This window comes from Lutjanus erythropterus, chromosome 9, assembly GCF_056507025.1.
Source record: "Lutjanus erythropterus isolate fLutEry1 chromosome 9, fLutEry1.hap2, whole genome shotgun sequence".
Taxonomy (NCBI): Eukaryota; Metazoa; Chordata; class Actinopteri; order Lutjaniformes; family Lutjanidae; genus Lutjanus; species Lutjanus erythropterus.
The window spans coordinates 29729335-29755639 of NC_139325.1; the positions used below are offsets into that span (position 1 = coordinate 29729335).

The 26305-nt window shown below is 39.4% G+C and overlaps 1 protein-coding gene across 1 annotated transcript; it reads right to left on the bottom strand.

Annotated features, from left to right (window-relative positions):
* Positions 1–288: 288 nt before the first annotated feature.
* On the bottom strand, positions 289–25212 carry rspo1 (R-spondin 1). The gene is made up of 6 exons (XM_084727061.1): positions 24809–25212; positions 16972–17676; positions 13515–13709; positions 9059–9202; positions 7187–7411; positions 289–2069 (listed from the first exon to the last, which is right to left on the bottom strand). The coding sequence occupies exons 2-6, from the start codon at positions 17066–17068 to the stop codon at positions 1801–1803; spliced, it is 930 nt and encodes a 309-aa protein (XP_084583187.1). The 5' UTR covers positions 17069–17676; positions 24809–25212; the 3' UTR covers positions 289–1800.
* Positions 25213–26305: the final 1093 nt, after the last annotated feature.

Sequence of the window (26305 nt, forward strand, 5' to 3'; positions counted from 1 at the left end):
TTGTTTTTGTTTTGTCAGAGTGGCTAACCAGGGGGGATGTTTAAAACCTGTATGATTGTGTAACTCCTTGTGTTTCTTGCACCATCAGAATGGAGTTTCTAAATCTCAGCCACTAAGTTAGCAAGTGCAATGTTGTGATAACCAAAAACCAGAAATAATGGCCAAAATGTGAAAGAAAAAACAAACCAATTGTAAAAAAAAAATGATCCACAACATAATATAGACAAAACAAGTGTCATTCTGACTGAAATCAAACAAACTAAAAGCAAAATCAGTGTATGACTGAAGTTTCATCAGCTTCATCTGAACTTTATTTAGGCTTTCACAGAATAAGCTATACATGATGATACTAATACTTCTTTTGTTGGATGATAAACACAGTTTGACATATTCAGCATCACAATCCATAGTATGAATGAATAATGTAGCGTGTAACTTCTCCTCCTGAAAACTAATAACTTGTGTAAAGCAAAGAGACCCATGGAAGGAAAACATTCTTCAACAACAAAACAACAACGTTTCTCTGTATCTGCGATGTCATGAAGCCAGCTTTTGGAGTATAAATGTGTAAAATGCTATGATTGTTCTGAAACTTGAGCAGTAGGAAACATTATAGTTGTGCAAAATCGTCAGACCCTGTTGCAAACAGACATGATTACTGAGCAGCTGATGATTTGATGGCTTATATAATAATCAGTGGCTTGTAGTTACTGCATATTTGATATATCACTGTGCATTAACATTTCCTTCCTCTTGTTTTCCAGACCCTTTTCCTTCAATCAATGAGAACCAATATTAACACACATGTGCAAACGTAAACACACATGTACAAACATCTAACAAGTTGATTCCGTGCAGAAATGCATACAAAGTACACAAACATCCAGACTTTTAGGTAGAGACAAACTCACGCACGCACGCACACACACACACACAGGTTTGCACACACATGCGACCTTGTACACATGCAAATACTTGTGTTTTTATTCCTTGTTTTCTGTGCGGAGTTATTTTCTGATACAAACACCAACATTTAATTCGAAACAAACAACTAGGCTATCAAATGGCAAAAGTTTGTGTCAAGACATTTGAGAAGGACGTGAGCTGGGCTCGCAGTAATCCTCCTCTGCCTCTTCTTCTTCTCTTAGGCTCGTTTTGTAATAGATTCCATCCTCAAAATAACATATAGAAGACCCTCTGTCCTCAACAACCACAAATTATTTCCAGTGCCTTTCTTTTTTGTTTCATCTCACAAAAAGGACATAAAGGTACAAAGACTTAATACTATTCATTGTCTTTACATCACGTACAGCGGCTCTTTGAGAAAATCCATGTGCCACCTCTTGCAAACATGAAAACAAATGAAGAACAGATTGTGATTTAAAATCGGACTGGAAGAAAATACATCATAGACCAGAGGACTGAAGAGACCCTTCATTCTTTATCAGACTTCCAGCTCGAATGCTGCATGTGAAACACAGGAATCTGTTCTTAGTTCGACACACGTCGGTTCATGGCAGGAACCACAATCTTTCTCACAGTCCAACAGTGATCCCTCACAGTGGAATGAAAATCAACAAGTCTTTCCGAGTTTCACTAAGACATCAGTATCTTCCAGATATGTTCGCTCAGAGAAGCCTTTCGTGTTGCAGCAGTCCTCCAGTTCTCTTGGCATCTTCTACAATGCATAGCAGCATTAATCCATTCCTCCTTCATCACTTTGATCTTTGTCTGGTGATGCTGGGTGAGGCGTTTGTCTCTGATTTTCTCTCTCAGCCCCATCCAGCAGGTTGATGAAGTTTAGGAGACAGAGCTGGTTGTGATGCTGGAAACAGTGGTGGTCCTGCTCTGGCCTTTTCGCCTCTTTCCCCCTCCTCCCCCTCCTCCTCCCCCTCCCCCACCTCCACCTCCTCCTCCACCCGCTCCTCCACCACCACCACCACCACCTCCTCCTCCTCCTCCTCCTCCTCCCCCTCCTCCCCTGCTGCCATCTTGGCGGTCTCGTCCTCGCCCGCGTGCATTATCCCTCCTGTTTGTATCATCTTGGCGGTCTCCCTTAGTCTTCCTCTCTGAAATGAGAATGCACAGAAAATTTGATTAACAGTTTATATATTTCTCAAATAAACTCTTGTAAGATATCTGTCATCATCGGATGTTGTATGTAGACGTGCCTCGGCCTGACCAAAATTAAAAACATGGATTTCTGAGGGATGACAGTGGATGATAAGGGCTGTGTGTTGGATCAGGACTTGTGGTTGTGGTTGTGTGGTTTTTAATACAGGCAAAACAAGGGTAAACCATCCAAATCCAGACCAGAATTATAGCTCTATGTTTAGCTGTGCTGGTAGGATGTGCACAGCAGGGACCAGCATGACACAATGAACCGACAAATAATAATAAAAGCCAACAGCATAAAATAATGCATTTAATTTGCAAGGCAATTGCCACGTTTGTTGGCTAGTCTGGTGGTTTGTGCTGTGTAGGGGATCCCCAGCTGAAGAAAGAACTGAATATTTTGACTTTTACATATTTTTTGCAAGTTAGAACAAGGGACGCAAAACGTTGACCAATTTGATTCATTGTAATTAATAGTGATCCTAGTTTCATCATTCATTGACTAATGAGACTTAATTATTGTCAAACCTAAAAATGAAAAAACAAAAAAAATGCCTTAATTCTCTCAAACTGGGGTTCTGAGGTCTAATGTGCATCTATTGTGGGGATCCTTGAAGTGAAAAGGTTAGGTGTTAGTTGGTCAGTCGGTCAGTCTGACACTTTGGTCTGAAGTGAAATATCTCAACAACAATTTTGCACAGACATTTATGGCCCCCAGGGGCTGAATCCTACTCATTCTGGTGTTCCTCTGATTTTCCTGTAGCAACCTCATGAGGCTCACGTTTGTAGTTTTTATTGAAATATCTTAGGAACTATTTGGTGGATTGCCTTGAAATTTGGTCCAGATATTTGTGTTCCCCTCCCCTGTGATTCATAAATCTTTCCTTTAGTGCCACCATCATGTCACTATTTTACTTTGTCAGAGACTTTGGTTTATAATCAAATACCTGCAAAATCATTGACATTCCCGTCAGTCTCACAAACTCCAATTAGTGCATAATGCTGCTGCCCAAAGCTTAACTGTCACAAAATATAAACACGTAACTCCTGTCTTAGCCAACTTCTACTGGCGTCTGTTTTGTTTTGTATTTCTCTTTTTTTCTCTTTTGTGGGGTTGACCACTACATGGCACCAGTCAGAGTCATCAGTTGGACTTTGGCTCTTTACTGCATACATGAATAATTAAAAACATTTAAGCACTGTAAAATGAGATCAGTACATTCTCTGTACGACTGTGTGAATACCAAATAACTGTTGCACCTGAGCCAATCAGTTAGCTTATCACTTAGAGAGGCAAATTTCCACAGGGTAATTACTGAAACAAGTCTTAACAGACGTTACAACAGTACAATAAATACACTTAACATCAACAAGACACTGCAATATCTTGAAATACAGAGAGAGAATTCAGTTATTGTGCAATATGAGCCTGACAGCACATCATCTACAAACTTATAGGCCGCCACAAAGGCAGAAACAAAATAGACAGCAGGTAGGAAGGAAGGAAACAAGTGTATATTTTCAAAATAAAATTTCAAAATAAATGCAAATAAATATTTTGTTTCTTCCAAGGGGGCGGGGGGTCCTGTAGGGGGGACAGGCCACAACCACAAACAATGGTCGGGGAAACACGACATTAAGCATCTTTACATTAGTGTTAAGCCCAAAGCACCACTTTGCCTAAATATGGCCTCACAGAGCCGCTAGCATGACTGTAGACTCTTAGTCTTGTTAATTCCTATTTCATCAGCACACTTCCTTGTCAAGTCAGATTAACATATATAATCCAAAATCACAGTTTGTCTCGGGGGGCTTTACAATCTGTACAACATATTTGCCTTGTTTCATTTGGGTAAGGAAAAACTCCCCACTAAACATGCACACAGGCCTCTCACTGTCACCTCTCTACTGGTACTCTTGTGTTAGGATTCACACCTGCTAAACATTTAAGAGTATAATTGCTCTCTAAATACAAACATCCATCACAGTGGGATTAATGTCCTCACATAACAGAGAGGAAAGAGCTCAGCTCTGCTGCTGATTTAAAATGCAGCACATGCATAGACTATACGAGCACTCAGGACAGTCAAGTGACACAATTTTCTGTCACATAAATCACTTTAAAATCACTTCTGGCATAATGAGTTAAACATTGTCAAGGGCCCAATAATGGCCCACGAGGACGTGAAGAGCTGTCGCAAAGTGGAAATGCACATTTTGTCTAGTGTCAGATGGCTATTGTTTAAGGCAGCACTCAAAAGTATTGGGTTTTGTATATCTGAGGGAGTGTAGTTACGCTGGAGGATGTTTGTTATGAACTTGTGCGTTGAGAGTCTCCGCACATCCTGGAAACTGAGTGAACACATGCCAAGGGCTGGACAGTGTTCACTGCACAGTTGACAACAGCAGGGCTTATGGCGCCACCATGTTTGTCTACTGCTGTGCAGTAATAACTGTAGGTCTGTGTTTATTCTCTACTAGCATTTTCACTCATCATACAAACAGTTATGATTCTTTGGTTTAAGTGCAAAGCAAAAAACTTAAAGTCCAAAGGTTCAATATTTCTCAAATTTCACCAGAAAAGTGTCCCTGCAACAGCCAGTGAAAATCATTATACGGTGATGAAGTAGATTCGATGCAGTTGAATGTGGACACAAAAACATTTACTCGCCGCAGACCCATGCAGAGTCGCAATTGCTTTACTCTCAACTGCAAACTAAAAGGCTCAGTCCCACACAGTAGTACACAAAAAGAACCAGTCATTTTTCCAAGAGCCATTCGAGCCAAAATCGTGAAAACAACATTGCTGACATCACTTGGCGAGTTGGCTCACATTGTATAAGACGATTTAATGTCCAGCGCGTCCATCATTTACGTATTGTCTTGAATCAACAAACATATGTCAGAGCTTTTATAACCACCATTCAAACAAGTACTTAATAATGAGCAGTAATAGTCTCAATTTGTATCAATGAGGTACGATGAACAAGAGCGAAGCCTGAGTGAAGTAAAGGGTCCTCACGCACACTCTGCAGCAGCATCTGAGCTGATGTGCTTACTGTGTAAGGACTTAATTACTCCTCTAACAAATCACTAATGTAGCCAAGAGAGGGGGACTCCATCAGTTTATGACAGCCCTGATTGTAGCTCCTCTCCATCCAAGCTAAACAATTTTGCCTGACAAATGCAATAACACATCCAGAAAATTCTGTTTTCGCGTGAGACCCTTTTGTGGAGCTTCAGCAAAAGGGGGAAAAAATTTGCAGCCAAATCAACACAAAGCGTGAGATCTGCAGACCACTAAATCACTAATGTTATACAAGGTCTGCCCCCTGAGTTTTATATAGACAGTCTGCCAGCCAACTCCCACAGATGAATCGACAGCTGCGCTCTCTTTGCACACAGCAAGTTTACCCACATGAACTTGTTCACCAGAGTCATGGTACCATCACCCAGGAATAACCTCACAGGAAAATCCATGCCCGTGCATTCTGCCAGTAGCTCAGTATGTGTCTTGTTTTCATGCAAAAGGATTTAGCAGCAGAATAGAAGAAAAAACTGGACTAAAAATCTCCTTAAGATCAACAATTTCACAATCCGCAGAGCTTCTATGACTCATCACTTGTCAGCTGATACCTCACATGTCATCCTTGCTTTTCTGATATGACCTACCTTTGTTCCAAGTTTAGAAATTTGGCAGTCTACATCGCAGTTTTTATAGGGCAGTTTATAATATTTCACTGTTAATTATTCTTCTGAAACCGGAGGCAGAGATTCTTTCCAGGATGCAGGCGTCAGACAGAGTAAATTTGCTTCTCATTTCTCAAATTATGCTGTCACAGTCTGTCCAACGACGAGCCACGCCAGCCTCCTTCCCTCCAGACATGACCACAGATCTATATGGGACAATGTCAGATCATGTTCTGTTTAGACTTACAGCACTGGAGGATCAGCCCTAGAGGAGGATAGTGTTCGAATATGCAAGCCTCCTCCCATGTTTACTCGCATATATCCACACATATCATCTGTTACATGTTGCAACATCTGTACGGACGCCAAGACTGTGCAAATATTGTTACGCAATGTTGCTGCTGGCCGAAATCCCCTAAGCGTGCCACCGTCCAATAAAGGCTTTAAATACTGTTCATTTACAATCCTCTAAGTCCTTGTAAATAAGTAGAAGTTTCCAACTTTGGTTAAAATTGGCAGATTACGCAAAACAGTTTAGTATTTGGTGACATTTAGACTCAGAGAAATTTGCTAATGACTTGCCATTAGCAATAATTCCTTTGCAGTTCAAGAGAACAAATGCTACAGCTTGAATTACCTGTTAAAAAACAGTTTATTTCTCTATTTCATAAGGTTAATCATCCCGGCCCCACTGCTGGTAAATATTTCTTTGCTTCACGACAGGGATAAAATGTTAAAGAGCAAATAACCAGGATCATAGGTGTTTATGTTGCACTTTTGATCCAATAAACTCCAGACCAATGTGCGAGATTTGTGGTTTATAAGCCTTAGCTGCAAATGAGGCCAAGAGCGACTAATAAGCTGTTTTGAAAGTTGATAATGGTCATTGACTGGTGAGAATGACTGTTAACCTGCTGGAGAGCAAGCTGCTGTGTGGATGATAAGAGCCCAAGCAAACATGTCATGGACGTGTAAACCTCACGCTCCAATGGTCCTCAGAACAAATAGCTCTTTCTAGCTCTGATCCCTGTCCAACTTCGCAGTGCGTAATGCCCGCCCTTCATCTGCTTTGGCTCATAGATGGAGTTTATTGTTTACATGCTGAGAAGTCAGGAGATTCTGTATCCTTCTGTGAGTCCACCCAAACCAAACCCAATCAACACGCTGCAGGTCACAGACACACTGGCGGGAATACAGGCCTACGGATGTTGAGTAATGGTTCCATCAGTCATCAGATTAACTGGTGGAGGCATTTCATGAGGCACACGGACTTTACTGCTTGTTCATCTGTAATCTGAGCACTGTCATCTGATTATAACTCTTATACATTTTTAATTAGAAGTCCCTCAGTGTATGTGTTTACTGTGCGTTATGTGTTTACCTCTCGCACAGGGGGTCTTGGTCACGATGCACTTCCGTCTCTCTGTCTGTGGAGTGCAGGTCTGCGAAGGTACAAAGGCCGGGGAGGTGTCTGGGCTGTGGGCCGGCGGAATGGGCACCCGAACCCGAGACTGCGAGCCTTTCTTAAATCCACAAGTTTTGTTCTTCTTCATGCAGGAACCCCATTGGCTCCATTCACCCAGTTCGCACTCTGTAGGACGCTGACCTGTGTAAGAAGAACGTGACACAGGCTGAAGTAGTGAGCTCCAGCATCTCACATTTGTTTTGCAGCCCTCCTGTCTGCTTTTTACAGCTCAGCAGTTTTAGCTCAGAATAATGACTTTTAAGTGATTTCCAAATCTGAAAGCAATTTGATCTTTTTTTTTGTTTTTTGACTTGAGAAGGACAGATGGGGAAGGTTGCTGTGAACCTGAAAATGTACCAAAGCATCAGTGTTGTGCAAGTTCACACTTTACAAGAGCTAACTCAAAGTTCAGTTCCCACAGATTAAAATTAACTAGTTCAGTTTCATAGTTCACAATTTTTCCACACTCCAAAGAAATGAACTAGTTCTTTTTTTTTTTTAAATGAGCTGCCCTAAGCTATTCTTTTTTAATAAAACCTCCTCCTACTCATCCATCCCAAGCCCCAAATCATTGCCACTCACCATGTCAAATTACTGTATACTAATATAGAAGCACACCCAGATATTAGTTTTAAAAGCTAAGAGGAGAACAATGGGCCTCATGCATCAATCATTCATACTCACAGATTTGATCTTAAATTGTGCATGCAAACAATTTGAAAACTTTAGTGGCATTTGTCAATACTTCCATACTTCCTGTTTGTTCTTATGTAGGATCAAAATTTAAGAGTGCTCTGCATGTAAGCAAATATACACAAAAGTGCATATAAAAGTGATATTTATTCATTTGATAATTTTAAATGTTTAGCAAAAGATGATTAGGTCAGACAATATTCTTCACAACCTGTGTGCCATTCAGGAGCCTCACCCTGATCAGAGATAAAAACTGATTCACCTCATCTTCAAGTACTCACAGCTATCGGTGAACCTGCTGCACCCCTGACAAAGAAACCTCTCCAACGATGCTCCAATGTGCTCATCAATGTGTGATGAAAACTTCTTATTTTTGCTGCCCTTAGGTGGCATTTGCTTTCCTTTTTGTTCCTTTTTTTCTGAGTTTAACATTACCTTTAACCAACATTAGTGGTTAGAGGTTGGATTTATTGGGGTGTTTCCATATACTATTTTATAAACTAGTTTCCTGGCATGCAGATCAAATTTAAGCTCAAACAATTCATCAACATACGCAACAGGGTAAGAAGCATAAGAACGGACTTGGCTGTCAGTCCATGTTTCATGAATCCCATGTAGGATTTTCTTATTTTTGTCTTATTGCTTTGTGCAAGCACAAATATAAGAGAAAAAATGACAAAACATTCATGCACGAGGCCTATTGTGAGTATATGTTTTACTACTTAAAAAATTTGTCATAAATAAGGTTGGGAGTATCACATCTATTTTCACCACTTTTGGGAGTAATTAGACATGTAACTTATTACTTTTCTCAAATTATAATGCAACTATCAGCTCTGAAACTTAAATTGGCTTGGATTTTATTCTCCAGAGTTCCCTTCCTCTTTTCCAGGGCAGACAACTAAACACAGTTGGCTGCTGAAATAACGTGATAATTAAGGTTGAGTCAACATATGGCTCAGAGCTAAGAGCTACTTTAGTGAGTGAAAAGCACTTAAATAAGACTTTCTGGTTCATTAGAGGAGCTTTAAGAGATGCTATGGATAAAGTTAGAGATTAGTAAACAGTTAAGGTTAAAGGTTAAAGGTCACTCACCGACACACTCCATGGTCTCATTGGCAGTGCGCTGGTCTGGAGGGCAGCTGACATAACACCGCCCACTGTGTGAATACAAGCCCTCCTTACATTTTGTGCAAAAATTGCGATTGAAACACGCTTCACAATTGTCTATTTTACATTCTGAAAGACACAGGGGAGACAAAAAGAGAGGATCAAATGAAGGGATCAAACCAGTTGAAGTCACATTTTGTCTAGTGATGATGATGAGAGTTCATTTTATTGACTCCAGAGTTTTGTTTCTAGTGGAAACACAGAAATCTCTATTCTTTTAATGGAATATTCATCACATTTTTTGGCCGCAAAGAGCTAATGGTTCTCCAGAGAGAGGACAAGAGGAACTTGAATTTTATTTCCTCTGAGAGATTTATTAGTGATTAAACAACATGGGGTCTATTTAGGGGGAGTAGCACTCTTCTCTTAAAAACACTAAAAACACATGCACCACAGGCCTTGTTTTTTTGGAAAGCGGGTGTGAATGAGTACAGCCAGGACTGTATCGCTTCAGTGGGTTTCTCAAGAGTGGGTTTCTCCACACCTCAGACTCATTAAAATCTTTACCCCTCATCAGTGAAACAAAACAACTTCTTGAAATTTGGATAATTAAAAGCAGGATGATAAAAAACAGACATCTTAAATCTCCAAAAAGCTTTGGCGTCATCTTAAAAAGCAAATCCTATCAAAAACAGTGGTGAAAAAGGGGAAATCCCATAAATTCTGTAATCCTGTAAAATATTTCTATATAGGAAATATATTCAGATCTTGACTCGCTTTAGTAAAGTTAAGAATGTCTACTCTGCAGCTGGTCTGATGCCAAGGTCATGAATGATCTAACACTGAATCCTCACTGGGATCTTAATGTTCTTGCCTCCTGCTCCCAATTACTATTTTTAAGCCCCTGACAGCTAAATTTGACAGTACTGACGTTTGTAGCCCTATAATGTAAGACAAATGTTGCTAACAAGACATTCTGGGATGACATGTATAAAGTCAGATGATTGGATAATAACCCAGGTTAGCCACTGAGGGCCTCCGAAAAGAATTCGCTGAGGAAATTCAGACGTCTCTGCAACAAACCAGGACAGTGAAAGAATGCTGCAACACATGGGGTTTGAATTTGTTGAAAACGATCCAATAATTTGATAAAATGTAAAAGAAAATCTCTGAACTAATTTCAAATGAGTCATTTGCAGTGATCCAACAAACCTCAAAAGAAAAATAAGATAAATGTCTCATTATAATGTATACTGTTAATAATAGAGATTATGTTGTCTTCCTCTCAGTATAATGTCTGTGAAACACAGGGCTCAAACAATAAAGTACAGCACCATCATTATAATGTGGTATATGAAAATGACAGATCCTGATTTTGAACTCTAAATCTGAAATAACCAAATCTGAAAAATATTGTGTCAGCATAACCAGAATTATAAGTTTTATCTACTTTAGGGTTATGTAAACTTTAGAGAAAACATGATTAACACATATATCTTTTTGTAATTCAGGATTGGGCAGTCAAGATCTTCAAAGATAATTTTTTTTTCCTGTAGCAGGATAAGTGGGCATCACAGGTGTCCACCAAACATCTCAACCTACAACTACAACCTATGATTATCGAGTTAATAAATGTTATACAGTGTAAAGAATGATCAGTAGTTATTTTAGACCTGCTAACTTTCAAATAAACCTTTTAAGTAGTCACCCGAGAGACTACATATGCTTTATATTTTATAGTTTATGCAACACAGTTTTTTCTGTCTGCCCACAAAGAGCATGACTTCACGCTTTCAAACTGCATGGAGTGCATACTGCAAAGTCCAATTTTGCATGTATGTGTCCCTCCCATTAATTTCGCTGGAGAGCAGATCCATAGTCAGGTGACCTTTGTCGTCATGGTAACAACAATTGAAGACCTTGTGAAACTGTTACAGTTTGGTTTAAGTAACTAAACTATTTGGTTAAGTCTAGGAAAACATCATGCGGTAGATTAAAATGAGTATGTAAAGTAAAGTTATGTTACGTACACGATGTAAGTTAAATATGTTACGTCCATTACCTCAGAAGTTCTCAGTTTCTCCTCAGCTGAGGACCCCTTTCAAGATAGAAAATATATTACCAACCCCTTCATGTATATCCTTTGGAATAATTTGACATAGTCTATTTTTTCACACTTCTACTTAGTAATGTGAAAGATATCAGACATGTATTAAAAATGTTTGCACCATGCTAACACAGAATACCCATAACATCAATCCACATGTCAAGAAAGAGTCTTTTACTCTAAGTGCATACAAAATAAAATGTGGATTTGGACTATTTTAAATATTATACGATAAAAAATATAATATCATCAAGTATCGCAAATATAAAATAGGCCTATTAAAAGCATAACAATAATATATAACAATAAAATGATATTTGAACTATGAAGCCTTCTGTAAAAAATAAAATTTATATATATTTTTAATGGTATATAATATGATCATTTAAATTAATGAATTTGAAAACTTCACTGGACCCCCTGGCAGAGTGCCCTATTTTAGATCCATTGCACACATAGTACCATTTTACCCTGGACTTATTTTGTTTGAACAAACCATCAGCTCCAACCTAAACCTTCCACAGACTTCCTTGGTTTTTATTGTAGGTCACCTGACATTTTTTATGCATGGTATGTGAACAAATCTGCTCTACATAGAAGTTAATAGGATGAATTGTTGTATCACCTGCATGCAAAATTGTACCTTGGGGTATGCACACTATTTCAGTCTAAAGTTGTGTTATTTGTATGCAGATTGAAGAGACTGAGCTGGTATATGATATAGTTAGTAAGAGTGTATCAGAGTAAAAATATGTGTAAAAGTGAAAGCATAACAAACACGGATTGTGGCCTGGCATGAACTCTGCACATGAGGGCCAAATAAAAAACACAGACATCCTCTCACAAAAACAGACAAACAACAATGCATTAGAAATGTTTTTGTTGGGATTTTGTTCCAATCCTGTTTTCTGCCCACACATAAGGGGAAACAGACAACAGACAGAGGTGCTGGCACTCCTCAACAGTATGGGACTGGTGCCACCAGAACCGACTAAGTTTGGTAAGTACCGTGAGTGTGGCTACCCTTTCACCCGCCCTCCAGTGAGCCAAATCTGCCTGTAACCATAATGAAGAACAGATCAATTAAAAATTCTACTGCCTCCAGTTCAGCAAATACTTTGGTTAATTTGCTGGCTATTTTTGTGCCCTTTCCCACACGGATAAAGGGCAACAACAGAAGGATTTCATCAAGTGGTCACTTATATTTACTTACTTGGACACTCGTGTCTTGTTAGTGTGCCTTCAGTAATAGGGGGTGCGTTATATTCACTCACAAACATGTCAAATAGTAGCACATATTATTTTAAAAATAATGAGGCAGCATTAAATGACATAGGAGAAGAAAGGATGTGGCAGATAGATGATAAGGTATCATTTTCTGCATTAGTATTTGGCAGATACTATTTGCACCCAGGTTGGAATAGCCAATGTGGCTATTTACACCTTGGTGTATACAGCCTGGCTTGGCAGAGACAAGCACCCAGGCGTCTGTAGTCAACAATGTTATTTGCACTGAGGATGTATTCATACCACGCAGAGACAAACCATGATATATAGATAAATATAGCCAAGTAGTTTTGTTTTATAATCTAACCAATTCGTTTTGTTGCCTAAAACTAAACACAGTTTTATTTCAAAATCTACCTAAGCAAGTGGTTTTGTTCCATAACCTAACCAAATACTTTTGCTACCTAAAACTAACCAAGTAGTTTTGTTTCATAACCCAACCACCTAGTTTGTTGCCTAAAACTAATGGCAGTTTTGTTGATTCAATCTAAGCAGATTTGTTGCCTAACCTAACCAAACTGTGACTGAAAATAATATATAATCTTACACTACTATCGAGTCCCCCCTTCCCAGGTGGGATTGAAACCCTGTTCTCCTGAAAGCCTTGAACTTAACCCATTCATCCACCACAGCCACTTATCAACAATGAATATGTCGCTCTTTATAGCTATAAGAGGGTCTAGTGTGATTAGCCAAATAGCAACTATACTATATGAATATGCCTATTCATACAAGGGTACAAATAAACACTGCATTAATATTTTAGGTCTTTGTTTAACACACAAAGGGGAGATATACAGATACACAAGGCAATGAAACTAGCAGGATATCCCTTTGCCCCTCCAAATACCCTCATTTTCTACATAAAGAGGAGATGATGAGCCAAAGATAAACAGATCGTTTACACTCCTGCTGGCTTGATTTGACATCAGTGGTGTGATGTTTGCCAGCGAGTTAGCTCGAGCCTGCATGTATTTTGGAGGATTCCAGATGTGTATCTACAAATCTAATGTGCCTGCTGAGTCTACAACTCAAAGAAAAACTCACGGGTGCATCTGTTGTTGCCTTCTGGGTTCCTCATGCCAAAGTATCCCATGGGGCAGGAGGCAAGGCACACGCCTATCTGACGGATGTCATTGCGCTCCAGGAAAATGAAGAGCTTGGGCTTACATTTAATGCAGCCGTTATACTCAGAACATCGGTCACAGCCTTTGGGGCAAGCTGGTGGCCCCTCAGTACTAACTGTGGAAACATAAGCAGAGAGAAAGGATCGGTCAGGTTGAGGTAGGCAACAGAACAGCATGGTGTAGCTTCACATAAAAACTGATGCCAGACAGTGAAATAAAAAAGGTAATTTTGTCAACATTCTGCCCATATGAACAACATCAGAGAACTTTAACATTTTACTGGCATCTCCACAGATCCAGCGATAAACCTGCCAGCACTTTATCACTCCAACAAGCAGGGGTTAATGCTTGCAGCTTAATCTAACTGGGGGCCAGGCCAAACATCTTTGTTTGAACAGTTACTCACTGTTTACTTCAAACTGCTTGCCGGAGATCCTTAACAGATTTTCATTTGGAGAAACCCGGGTAATTGGGGCTGACAGCCGACCAAGAGCCAGTCAAAATCAGTCAGCTAACATCACACAGGGCCTCCACTGGGGTCACTCAGAAAACAATCTGGGCATCAGAAAACTGCAATGGTGACGGACTTGACTGAGAATCGAATACTGCCAGTGACTTTCCCTTGTGGTAGTCAGCACATGGACAAATGGACTTACACTTCACGTCCTTGTAATCCCAGATAGGCCTGTCACAGTAGTGTTCAGGCATACACCAATTACATTGCTTTCCCACTGCCCCCACCATCTGAGTGTGTTATCAAAACTGTCAGATGACAGATGCAGACAGTCCCAGCATGGAGTAGCAGAGGTAGGGTTGGGCACTGAGAACCAATTCCAAAGAACTGATTTCAAAATTCCAATTCCAAATTTCATTAAGATATTTTTATTTTGATTTTCCCTATCAATTCCTGCGCAAATGTCATTCAAGTTCCAAAATAAACCGTGTGTTGCAAACACCTACCTTATGTCCATCTATCTGTCTGCGCCTATGCAAGTTGAATGCATTCATGTCTTCTCATCTCCTAATGTATTTTTCTTATTAAATAATGAGTCTTACTCTCAGTTAACCTACTCAGCTGTTGTTAAGTTGCTTGACTAGCCAAAATGTTGTGAGTCTTGCAACAATAACCTCAATTCAGCAGATGCTGTGCTACAAAACGCTTCACAAGAATGGGATATTCCCTATCAACCATTACGATTATCTAGCTAACATTAGCTTAGCTCAGTGTTTCCGCTGGTAACATTTGTGGTAATTACCATTTGACACAACTCTGCTGTGAAGAACACATGTGGACACAAAGAATTGGAGTATTCAGTTGCTCAATATATCACCATGAACGCTGATGCTAATTTGTCAAAACTAAGACTTGGATGAACAAAGCCTTGGCAAGGAGCCTGGGTAAATAATCCTGAATGAGCCGCCAATTTCTCACAACCCAGCTCAAGGCTGGACAAAGTTTTTAGTTAAATTTAAAAATAAGTTTATTTTACACAACTGAAAGGGAAACTAAATACACCAAAACCAAACCAGATTGAGACCAAGGGTCCTGAAGCTTCCTCATCACCTGACTTCGCACACCAGGCACCTGAAAGGAGAATCCTGCTCAGATGGTTTGGGCAAATGTTGGTTGTGTTTGACAGCTTAATAATGAAGTAACTTTCTAAGCATTCGCTCATGTTTAAGACGAAAAGTAAGCGCTCTAAAATGACAGATATTGAGCATTGTTGCTCATATCTTTTCTTGTAAAAAAAAAGTGCATTGTAATCAGTAGTTGGTGTTGTCACGAGTTTATTAACCACTGGGAAAATTTCCTCACCGTGGCATCTCTGATCCCAGACACAAACATTAATCCTATTCTCTCATCTTCCAGAAAGGAAAAGGAACACAACCAGTCATCTAAATCATTTCTAGGGAAAGTGTGTCAAAGTGCACATCCTTTTTCTAGGAGCCCTTAAAAAACCACAGTCGTCCGAGTTGATTTACAGTCCTGTGCTGTATCAGCTCTAAATATATACACTCCTCTCTTCATAAGCCTCCCAGAGATAAGTCAGGCAGTAAAAGCGTTAAATGGGTTCTCCCATGAACAGTTTACTCCATGTGTGAGTCACAGTAACCTCAAATGCAGCAATTACAGCCAGGTCTTATTGCCCACTATCACTAATAATGAAAAAAAGTAATAATGGCCCTGGGGAGTAACTGCAGCAGAGGGGAGTGTGTGAATCTGAGAATGTGGTGTTGTAAACTGTCAAAAGGAGACAGTCTGTGCTGTCTGAAGCATGACAAGCAATATGAGCTTCTCTCCTCTCTGATGGTTTCAGTTTGATATCTGCATGACATTAAATTCATTCAGGGAGGCAAAACAGACAGCCAACAGGGATGAAACCAAGCCCCTCTGTTTGCCTATTTGCCTACCAGGAGGGATAGTTGAAGAAAACGCTGAACCTGATGAAATTTAAGACGTAAAAGCTGTAAATCAGAGGTGTAAATTGCAGACACCGTCCATACCTGGAGGGCAAATGCCTCAACTGGCTATGTCGCTGTAGAGGGCGCTCATGTATATGTTGAGTTGACCTAAATCCCTGTGTCCTCATTACAATAGTACATGACAAAGTGCGACAGCATTTAAGGTCATCATGCATGTATATGGGAGTGTATATAGTGTATAAATATTCTATTTTATGACACAGTCACAAACAGTTCTTTCTCTCTAGTATGAGTGATTTCAGTAACACCACATCTGTTACTGTGGCCAGTCATGGTGTTATATGAATTCTGGTTCACAGAGGTTGGGGTTGAGGCTGGCAATGGCTGAAAGCTCCTTGTGTGTAAAGGAAGAATTATTCCAAAGCTGACAGTAACACCAGCGCTGAGGCTCCGAGGCCAGAGATATACTGCATGTCGGCCCGAGCACCATCTTTGTGGTTGCGTGAGGTCAGAAAAATGCTTACAACAACACCGGCAGCACGGTCCAATTGAGAGCTTAGAACTGTCAGGTACTCATTCCATTATGTGCCCACAGAGCCAGACACAAAAAGAGTGATGGCTTTGAGGGCGAATCCATCAAAAACCCTTCTATAAACAATCCTAATACCCATAAAAGTTTTACATAAACTGAGAGAGGCATAATGTTAAAAGGAGGAAGAAAGAAGAGCCATTCAGGGGAAACACTGAACCTAACATAACCCGCCTAAGAAAAACAAATAAAAATGATGAGAAAATAAACAAAATGTTATCTTTACTTTGCTTGTTAAATGTTTATAAGACATCCACCATTGTGACTCAGACCACAGAAATGAAAGGCAGCAGTATTGAAGAAGAGGAAGAAAAAAATAGCTAAAAACAAGCAAAAATAAAAAAGAGAGAAATAGAGAACTCACCCCGTCTCTGCCTTCTCGCCTGGGAGAGCTTGAGAACATCACTGTGACCCATGGAGCTGAGGAAGACCATTGCCAGCGCCACCAGTCCCAGCTGCATAGTCCCTGTTGCCTTCCTGGCCACGCAGGGTCCCCCCCTGCGACCAGATGGATCAGGTGGGGGGGGCCCCTTCCTCAGTGGGACAGGTGAATCCCTCTGCTGCTGGGACGGATGATCCCTCCTCTCTCCTGTGGCACTGCTCTCTTTCTCTTTTTGTCTCCCCCCTCTGTCTCTCTATCGCTTTCACTCTAGTGGCTGCTGCGTCCGCAAGTCTGTGTAGTGAAGGGTGATGCTGCGGTTGCGAGTCCAAACAAGCCCGAGGCACAACAAGCCATCACGCTGGTGGTAGTACTGGCAAAGGGAGCAGACAAAGCAGGGTTGTAGGATGGAAGGGGAGGGGGGGGCTGTGAGGGGTTGCACGGAGGATGAAGAGGAGGAGAGAATGGAAAGGAGACTGTCGAACTTCTGGTGGTTCAACCCATGAAGCTTGGGATGGGCTGGCAGGGAAGCAGGGAACCCGCTGTTTGACGAGCGTTTGCTGTCAGTGAATAACTGCGCTTACAAGCATGTATCCTATTTAAGATGCTCTAAGGAGGCACTAAAATAAAGGCTTGCAGATTGAAAAAAGATGGATGAAGGTTCTTTACCGTGTGTGACGATACGCCTGCCTAAAAAAGGAGGCAAAGAAGACAGAAATATGGGTTTAGGAGAACAGGTAGAGACAAAGGAATGCTTCAAAATTTTGGGTAATTCTCTGCACACACAATGTAGTGTGACATATATCAATTTCATAAGCTGACTGTTTCACGGTTATCTTGGCACTTATTGTTAATAGTATTTACCGTTTATTTTTCTATAAAGTGTTTTTGAGCATTTTGATAATAACCTTAGTGTCTTAGCCAACCATTAGCAACATTAGCTAGTTAGCTGGCATCATCTTCTTCATTCAAACTCAGCAGAAACAAATAAAACTCACCAAAAATGTTTTGGCTTATCTTTCCACTGCTCCGACAATCATCAACTCTGGTTCAGTCAAAAACAAACCTTTAATTCATCACATTATATGTGAAAGTATTCTGGCTGTGTACCCCATTTCTCCCTGCTGCTCTTCCGATATTTAACCTCCCTATCACTCCTCTCCCAGTTAGCATAGAAACTAGAAATGAGAACCTGTAAAGCTTAAAAAATTAATGGATTATTTAAATATATTTCAAATTAAAACTGAGTTGCAGTTTAAGTAGGGTTTGTGTGTCAAACAATTTTTTGACCAGGCCCGATGACTTCCTGAAATCTTTGCTAGTTGCCTAACAGCCTCATGGTTATGACGTCACTGTGCCTGGCCAAGTAATAATAAAACAACAACTAACAGTTTTTGTCCTTAAGGGTTTACACAGACTTAGCTTTAGAGCAGGCAAATGCTATTAAAGAGCCAGGCTACATGTTTCCTCCTTTCCAGTCTTTATGCTAAGTTCAGCTAACAGGTTCCTGGTTGAGTGGTATCAATCTTCTCATGTAATATGCTTTTTTAGAGTTAAAAGACAAGCTCAATGGCCAAGAAATAGTAATACTACAACATCTATTTTTTAACCTTCAGTTTTGTACAGATTTAGCTTCAGAAGCGCTGGTTGTTGTTACAGAGCTAGGTCTTCATGCTAAGCTAAACTAAGCTAAGCTAACTGATGTCACTTCATGTTTATTCATGTTTATTCTACAGATGTGAAGGTTGTCAATGTTGTCATGTAACTCTCAGCAAGAAAGAAAATACACCCATACCTTAATGTCAAACTATCACTATTACAGTGATAGTTTGACATTAAGGTATGGGTGTGGTTATCAACATATGCACAAACTCTAACTAGTGACATTAAATTCTAACCCTGTGCAACAAGGATATATATTTTCCTGCATTATTTACCTGCATTCATTCAAGTATGATACATACTCTTACTCCTTAACTAACAATAGAAATCTCTGTAATCTGAACTAAATTCAGGATTGCAAACACTTTGGGGTCATGGCATTTCAAGCTGTATTCGGACTTCAATGATGAATTGTGCTTCTTTATCCTTTTAAGTCATCTCTCAAGGAAATGCAATGCACACTCAGACTGAAGGCCTTTTGGTGCTGAGATCTTTTTTAGATAGTGTCATACGCTGCCTATATTTACAGCTCTTGTGTGAAGAGGACACAAAGAACATGTTAGGATCTGAGCAATGGGAGGTCCTCCCTCGCAGCTTAATAAAGAAAAATAGGACCATATTTGGCTGTTGAGTTGGTTGTGTCTCTGAATCACACTAAGGACAATGCCATTTGGTGCATCTAAACATTCCAGCCGGCGACATTACAATCTTTGTTGAAGTATAAATCAAAAGGGACAAAATTATTTCAGATTTCACTGTATTCCTCTTAGCTGGACTGACCCAAAATATTTTGAGCATCCAGAATAAGAGCTCTGCTTGATGCCAGAAATAACATCCAATCTTTAAAATGATTTTTTTCTTTTATTTCTAAATGATCAGTTCAAGTGATAATGACAAGACACCTTGTTGTCTTGTGGGACGCTGACGATGGTTGCACAAAACAGTTTTCTCCATAAGTATGCACTAGAGGCTTAATTTCTCTTTAGCTGGGGGTTTACTTAAGGATGTTCCATATAATCCCTTAAAAAGTTTCCTTAGTTAAGGACAGGTTTGTTTGCTTGCATTGGTGCTCGTCTGTTGCATCCATCCATGCATCCAACAGCTGCTATAGCCACTGCTATAACCACAAAATATAATGTCAAAAATAAAATTATCAAACTAAAATCTCCTACTGCTTCCTGTCTAACTACTACTACTACTACTCACTGTGGCTCTGTAACTTTGTCTGGGAAAAACTAAACACAGGCTCATTTCATCTGATTTAACAGAAAATCCGACCCAGTGGCCTGCAGGCATTTAGAATGACTTACTAAAGAAGTAGCCAGTCTTGTTGCTGCTGGTCTTGTCTGCTTATGTAGGTCATGTAGATGCATCAGTTCTAAATTGAGACTGTTTCATAACCAGTTAAAAACTCCTTGTCGTAGCGTTAATTTATTGAGCTAAATGGAGTTTAGTAGAGCCACTGGTAAATGGGGGCATCTGTTGAGCCTGTTGGTATTGAATAAGTCAAGAAAAAACTACAAACGCACACAACAATATGGAATTTCTTAATGTTAGAGACACATTTTCAGAAAATATTAAGTTCCCTTTTGAATCATATCTAACAATTTTACATACAATTCCATAGCTTCACAGAGGACAGAATATACTTGTATCCCCTCCTAATTGGGAAACACTTCAGACTCTCTTCCCCACCAGTGAGCTTATTTACTTCTTAACACTTAATGACTCACATTTTCTCTGACACCTCTCGGCTAAAGTCATATTTACAGGAAAGAGCCAAAAGAGTGGCGCAGCCAGTCATCTGCAGCACCTGTTGGTTACTTGAGCGGGAGAGTGATGATTAGAGAATGGGACATGCTAAGTCTCTGGATCACTCAGAACACAACCTTTCCAGCACTGAGTAACTCAAGACATGTGCCAGAGACTCTTTCATAACACCGCACTCCTACGACTCTGTGCAACCGGCCAAAAGCCCACCTCAGCCCATCCGTATCTGCTCTCACGCAGCATGGAGATAAGAGACAGGATCTGGCTGTTAACTTACTGGGAAAACTGATTGTTGTTGTCTTAGCCCATCTGTATTTCAACATGACACATCACAAATATCTCACCAGGCGACTATGGCACCTGTTTTGGAAGTTGTCTGTCTCTGCTCCTTCGTCCATTTAACTGAGTGCCTTTCCTCGCCATCGGCCACATTCAGCTGAGCCCGATGAAACTAAGCCCTGCTCATCAAATAGTCAGGAGATTAAATTGCCTCCTTTGTAAGTCTTAAGTTTGATCTATCAATTATTCAAGCGCTGAAAGGGAGCTCCCACACTGGGAATTTATTGAACTCGAGAAGGTGCCACATCTCTGAGCTCAGAGTTACAAATGCAACCTGTCGATGAACTTTGGGACTGTGACTGAACCTGCTGTTTTTTTGACACGTTTAAGAGTTGAACAAAGCTCATCAGTAGGGCTGCAACTGACGATTATTTTCATTATCGATTAATCTTCGGATCATTTTCATAATTAATAAATTAATCGTTCAGTCTATAAGCCCTCAAGAGATTGTGAAAAACGTTCATCACAATTTCCTGGAGCAAACTGCTTCTTTTATCCAACCAACAGTCCAAAACTCAAAGATTTTTCTTTTACTATCTTAAATGACAAAGAAAAGCAACAAATCCTTACATTTATGAAGCTGGAACCAGCAAATGTTTGACATTTTTGCTTGAAAAAAACAATTAATTAACAAGATTGTTGGTGATTTATTTTCTTCTGATCAATTAATTGGTTAATGGAATAATCATTGCAGCGATATGTATCATACATCAAAATGCTTCAGTTACACACAAACTGGTAATTGAGGCATTTACAATGGCAACTGGTCTGAGACGAGGCAAAGAAAGGATAAAAAAAGGCACAATCTCCAGCAGGGGGGAACTTACCATTAGGCAAAAGTCTAAAAATCCTACCAAGGGCCCCATAAATGGCCTCATAAACCTATGGTTGAGACAGTTTTTCTTTTTTTTTCTAAACTTTTCACTAATTAATTTTGTCTTTCTTAAATTCCCCATGCCTAAATGGCATCAGAATGCTTAATTCATGGGTGTCTCATGGTCTCCCCATTAATTGAGGACTACTCAGTGATCTTACTGCGCATTTGCAGAAATTATTCAGGTGCCGGCTCGTAAACAACTGACTCGGTGTGGTGTACAGACTGATAAAAAACGAAGTGAAGCTGGGAGGATAATAAAGGCAATACCTACCGCAGTCACAGTCTGCTCACCCTACTGCCGTCTGGCAAGAGATACAGAAGTATCCACTGGAATACCACAGACTTCAGAACAGCTTCTTTCAGGAGACTGTGAGACTGCTTAATTCATCCACCATAAAGAAATGCTTTTATGACTTAATTATTTAAGGATTAAAAAAAGGAGAGAACAAGGGACGAGGAGGGCCCCATGCCTGTGTTTGCCTCAGGCCCCAAAATGAATAAATCCACCTCTGATCTCCAGAGATTTCTGTGTGAGTTCATAATATATGTCCCTCACGTGGGAATGACCAACATTTTCCTGTTCCGCTGCAATATGTGGCCCCACACTAACCTCAAAATAAAATTATTATTAAGTTGCATCTGCAACTTCAAAAGTAGACTTAGCGGTAAATTCTGGCTTTTAACTGAGCATATTTTGCTCCCCAGATTTGGCCGCTCGTGTGCAGCAAACAAAGCAACAGGACTTTGTGACTGATTTCACTCAGACATGGTGACCATTCATGTTCAGTTTATTTTGATTCTTAAAATCCCTGATTTGTACATCCAAGCCATAAGCTCTGGTGGTGCAAGCCAGCTTTGCCCACAATAAAAACACAGAGAGAAGAACATTAAAGAGATGATGCAAGAGAAAAGAGTAAAATGAGGTGTTGACTGAGGGTAGAAAAACATGCCAGGGTCATCATCCTTGTGCACGCACTCGTGCTTTCAACACCTTTTAATCTGAATCTGTGGATGATAAGTAGCCTGTCCAGCTCAGTTATCTGCAGAGTGGAGAAACACCTGACTGCACCACCAGAAGCTTTAACCATTTTGCTAATCATTTCCTCTTCTCTGCAGCTTATAGACTTCAGACGGTGAGAGGTCAAATAGCTGAAGCATACTCGACACTCAGAGCAGAGAGCAGCATCATCTGCTTCTTCCTCCTCCAATAAACCAACCACCAAACTCTCCTTTATAAGTTTATTTTTCTTGTGGGACTAAACCCTGCACAGCTCCAGCAGTCAGAGGGTTGATCTTGTACAGCTCAGTTCAGCTTTGTATCACAGGCTCGCACACCATGCTGGATTACAGCTGTTTGCACTGCACTGCTCTTCAGGGAGAAGGGAAATCAGCTGCAGATCTCCACCTGTCCCCCATCCAGCATCTCTGCTGTCACGTCACTATGTTTTTCTAAACTGTCACTTAGAAGCTGGGGTGGCTGACATTTACGTAGCTCCAGAGGATGGCAAGGAGCTAGTGTGGTGTGTGCGTGGATGGATGATGTGTAATGTTGTCCCAGTCACTGGAAAAGAAAAGTAGGCTACATAAACTCTGTCTTACGCTGAAGTTCAGATTATCCACTATAAAGAACTATCAAAATATGATTCTTAGTATTATTACATTCATTTTGTTAAAGGCATAATATGCAACATTTTCTATAAAAAGCTATGTATAGACTCATATAAACCCTTTTAATTATCTCTCATGACCCACTAGAAATGTGTAGTGTGTCTGTATCTGCAGAGGCGCTGCCCCACTGCCTGTATTTTCTTATTTTGTCATTATTTAGCTGTTTTGGGGTCACTTTACAAGCTCAAAACTTAAGTATTCGACATCCTAGAAATGGGACTCAACAATCAACTATCTCTCTGGTGTGTTTACGAACAGCTTGGAAAAACCGTACTGATTCTGCCTTTAAATATTGTTGAAGTTTGAAATAGCGGTGTCAGGAGATACTAATATTGACTTTAACTGTGATATTGAATGAAATATTGATATTTTGTTAATAATACACATATAATAATTTCATGTAAAAAAATCCAGCCTCTACAGTAGACACTTAAATCAGCTACAATCATGGGCTCTCCATCTCCCTACGCTTGTATTTTGAGCGTATTATATTTGGATAAAAAGAGACAAAGCTCATAACAAACAAAGTTAAAGGTGAATTTGACTCATAGCGTTATTACATTTTCAAATTTTCTGTAGCTATTGCGACCAGGAATATCCTTATCGGGAATGCTTTTGGCAACAATAATTGTGTAGTAAAAATGTTATATTTTGACAGCCTTAGTTCGAAAATGTATTTCAGGAAAATGTTACATCAGCACTCATAAAAGTTGAGTAATTACATTCTCAAGCAGGCTTGAGCAATACGGCTTATAAATAATATCTCGATATTTAAAGGCTATACAGCAAAATACAACATATATATATATCTTGATTTTCTCTAAAATAATATATAAATACAAATAAGATTGCAAATTCTCAAGTAGTGATGAACTTACAGAATATGGTGCATTGCTATAGATTAAACCAAGTATCTAAAGCAGGGCTAGACGATATGGAGAAAATCAAATATCACAATCTTGATATTGTAACAATATTCAAGAGGATGATTAATGGTGCTTTCATACAATATCAACAATTTGTTTGACAAATAATCATCATTAATGTGGATATACTGACTAAGTGAATAAAGGCAAATAATACAATGGTCTGATAAGTTCAGAAAATTACATCAGTTCACTGTAATTTAGACTTTAAAAACAAGAAAAGACAACACTTATACCATATCATGATATAATGTTATCCAAAATCTTAGACCAAGTCTAATTACATATCATGATATTGATGTAATATCAACACCCTGCCCAGCCCTGTTCTCACAGACATACATGTAATAATAATAATGATAATAATAATAATAAACTATTAATATATTAAACAATAAAGTTTTCTATTTGTTTAGGGTACAAAAACGCAACTTTAAGATACCCAAACCTATTAGATATATTAAACTCTATTAGATATATAAAACTTTAACCCAAAATGAGAATATTTAGTCATAAGAAAATCAATATCTAAACAATTAGCTAATCCAAATAGTTGCGTGTGAAGTGAGAGTGAACCCACCTGTACATCGGGGTCCCCGGATAACGCTGTTCATTGAGCGGTCCGGACTCAATTTCCTTTTTTATAAGGGAAAATCCGTTACTTGTTTGGTCACAAAGAACTCCTCCTACAGGATCCCCCCATGCAACCTTCCTCTGTCATCATTTAAAAAGACAAATGATTTCATTTCTTTCACATCTGTCACAATCTCGACGCAACTTCTGAACAGAGGATGCACAGGGCAGAAAGTGTGCAGTGGATTAAAAATAAAATTCCTCCAGCAAAAGCTTATAATATGCATCAAAAATACATATTCCGATGATGACATTGAGTCACTCAGACTTTTTATTTGGTCCTCTTCAGCCAGGACGCGTGTCTGCACTGAAGCTCCTGCGAGTCGCGCTTTTTAAATCCACTTTGGAGCGTCGAACTGCATCCAACTCAACAAGGAGAGTTACAAAGCCGTGATATTTGCATCCAAAGCCCAGCACTGCCAGCGGGCATTACAGGCCCCACCCCTCCAATTCTCACTGAGAGATGAAAAACCTGCGCTGGACTTGTGTAAGTTGCTGTTAAACAACTAAAAGATTTGTATTTAAATTCACACGTATCCCGTCACAAAGCGTGATTTGATAAAGCCTGTTCTTTCTCTACTGGACCTTCATCCTTGAGAGAAAACGTAAATATAACACGAATAGAACATAAAGTGAAGCCACTCCAAATGGATGCCATACAATTTCGTTATTTCATACAGATGAGCCTCTAAGTAACCTTCAGCACATCCCTTTTTGATTCTGCTCATGCAGAAGTTTCTGATTTTTGTTTAAACAACAAAGCAAAAGGAAAAGCACCTGACAACACCAGAGCCAGACCCATATTTATTTATTTATTTTTTTACAACTTTTATTTAACCAGGTAAATCCCACTGAGCTTGAAAATGACTGATCTCGAGCAGAAAAGATGAAGCACAGAAAGTAACTGACAGCAAAAAAAAGAGCATGACAGAAATTAAAATATACCAGGAATAATATTATAACATATATAAATAAACACATATTTTTTGCACTGACGCCTTGAATTTGGTGATCAAAAACTTGTCAAACATTGTTGTCCAAAATTACATCAGGGCACTGAAACAGTAAACTTTCACTGGTGTTTTTTTATGATTATAATTACCTGCATAGACTGATACAGCTGTGATTGACTGATATATCAGGCCAATATATTGGTTGATTGATATATTGGTCAGGCTCCAATTTTATATATACAGCTTTTTTTTTAAAAAAAAAAAAAAAAAAAAAAAAAGAAGTAAATCCTTGCGTTTGAAATTGCCCATGAAAAAATGCAGCACAGAAAGTTCCTGACAGACAAAAACAGAGTGTGATATATACTTTTTAAGGCCTGAACAATGCTGAATTTTTGGAGCTGATAAAAAATAAGGATAAAAAAATTTATATCATATTATCAGCTGATATTCTTTACAGAAAATAGACATATATAGAATATACACATACACAC

Excerpts from the sequence above, each read along its gene's own strand:
- rspo1 (XM_084727061.1), bottom strand. The coding sequence starts at position 17,068 with ATGCAGCTGGGACTGGTGGCGCTGGCAATGGTCTTCCTCAGCTCCATG. Across the intron at positions 7,412-9,058 it reads TGAGACCATGGAGTGTGTCG|GTCAGCGTCCTACAGAGTGC; the intron begins GTGAGTGACCTT and ends CTTCTTACACAG. Across the intron at positions 2,070-7,186 it reads CAAGACCCCCTGTGCGAGAG|AGAGGAAGACTAAGGGAGAC; the intron begins GTAAACACATAA and ends TTCTCATTTCAG.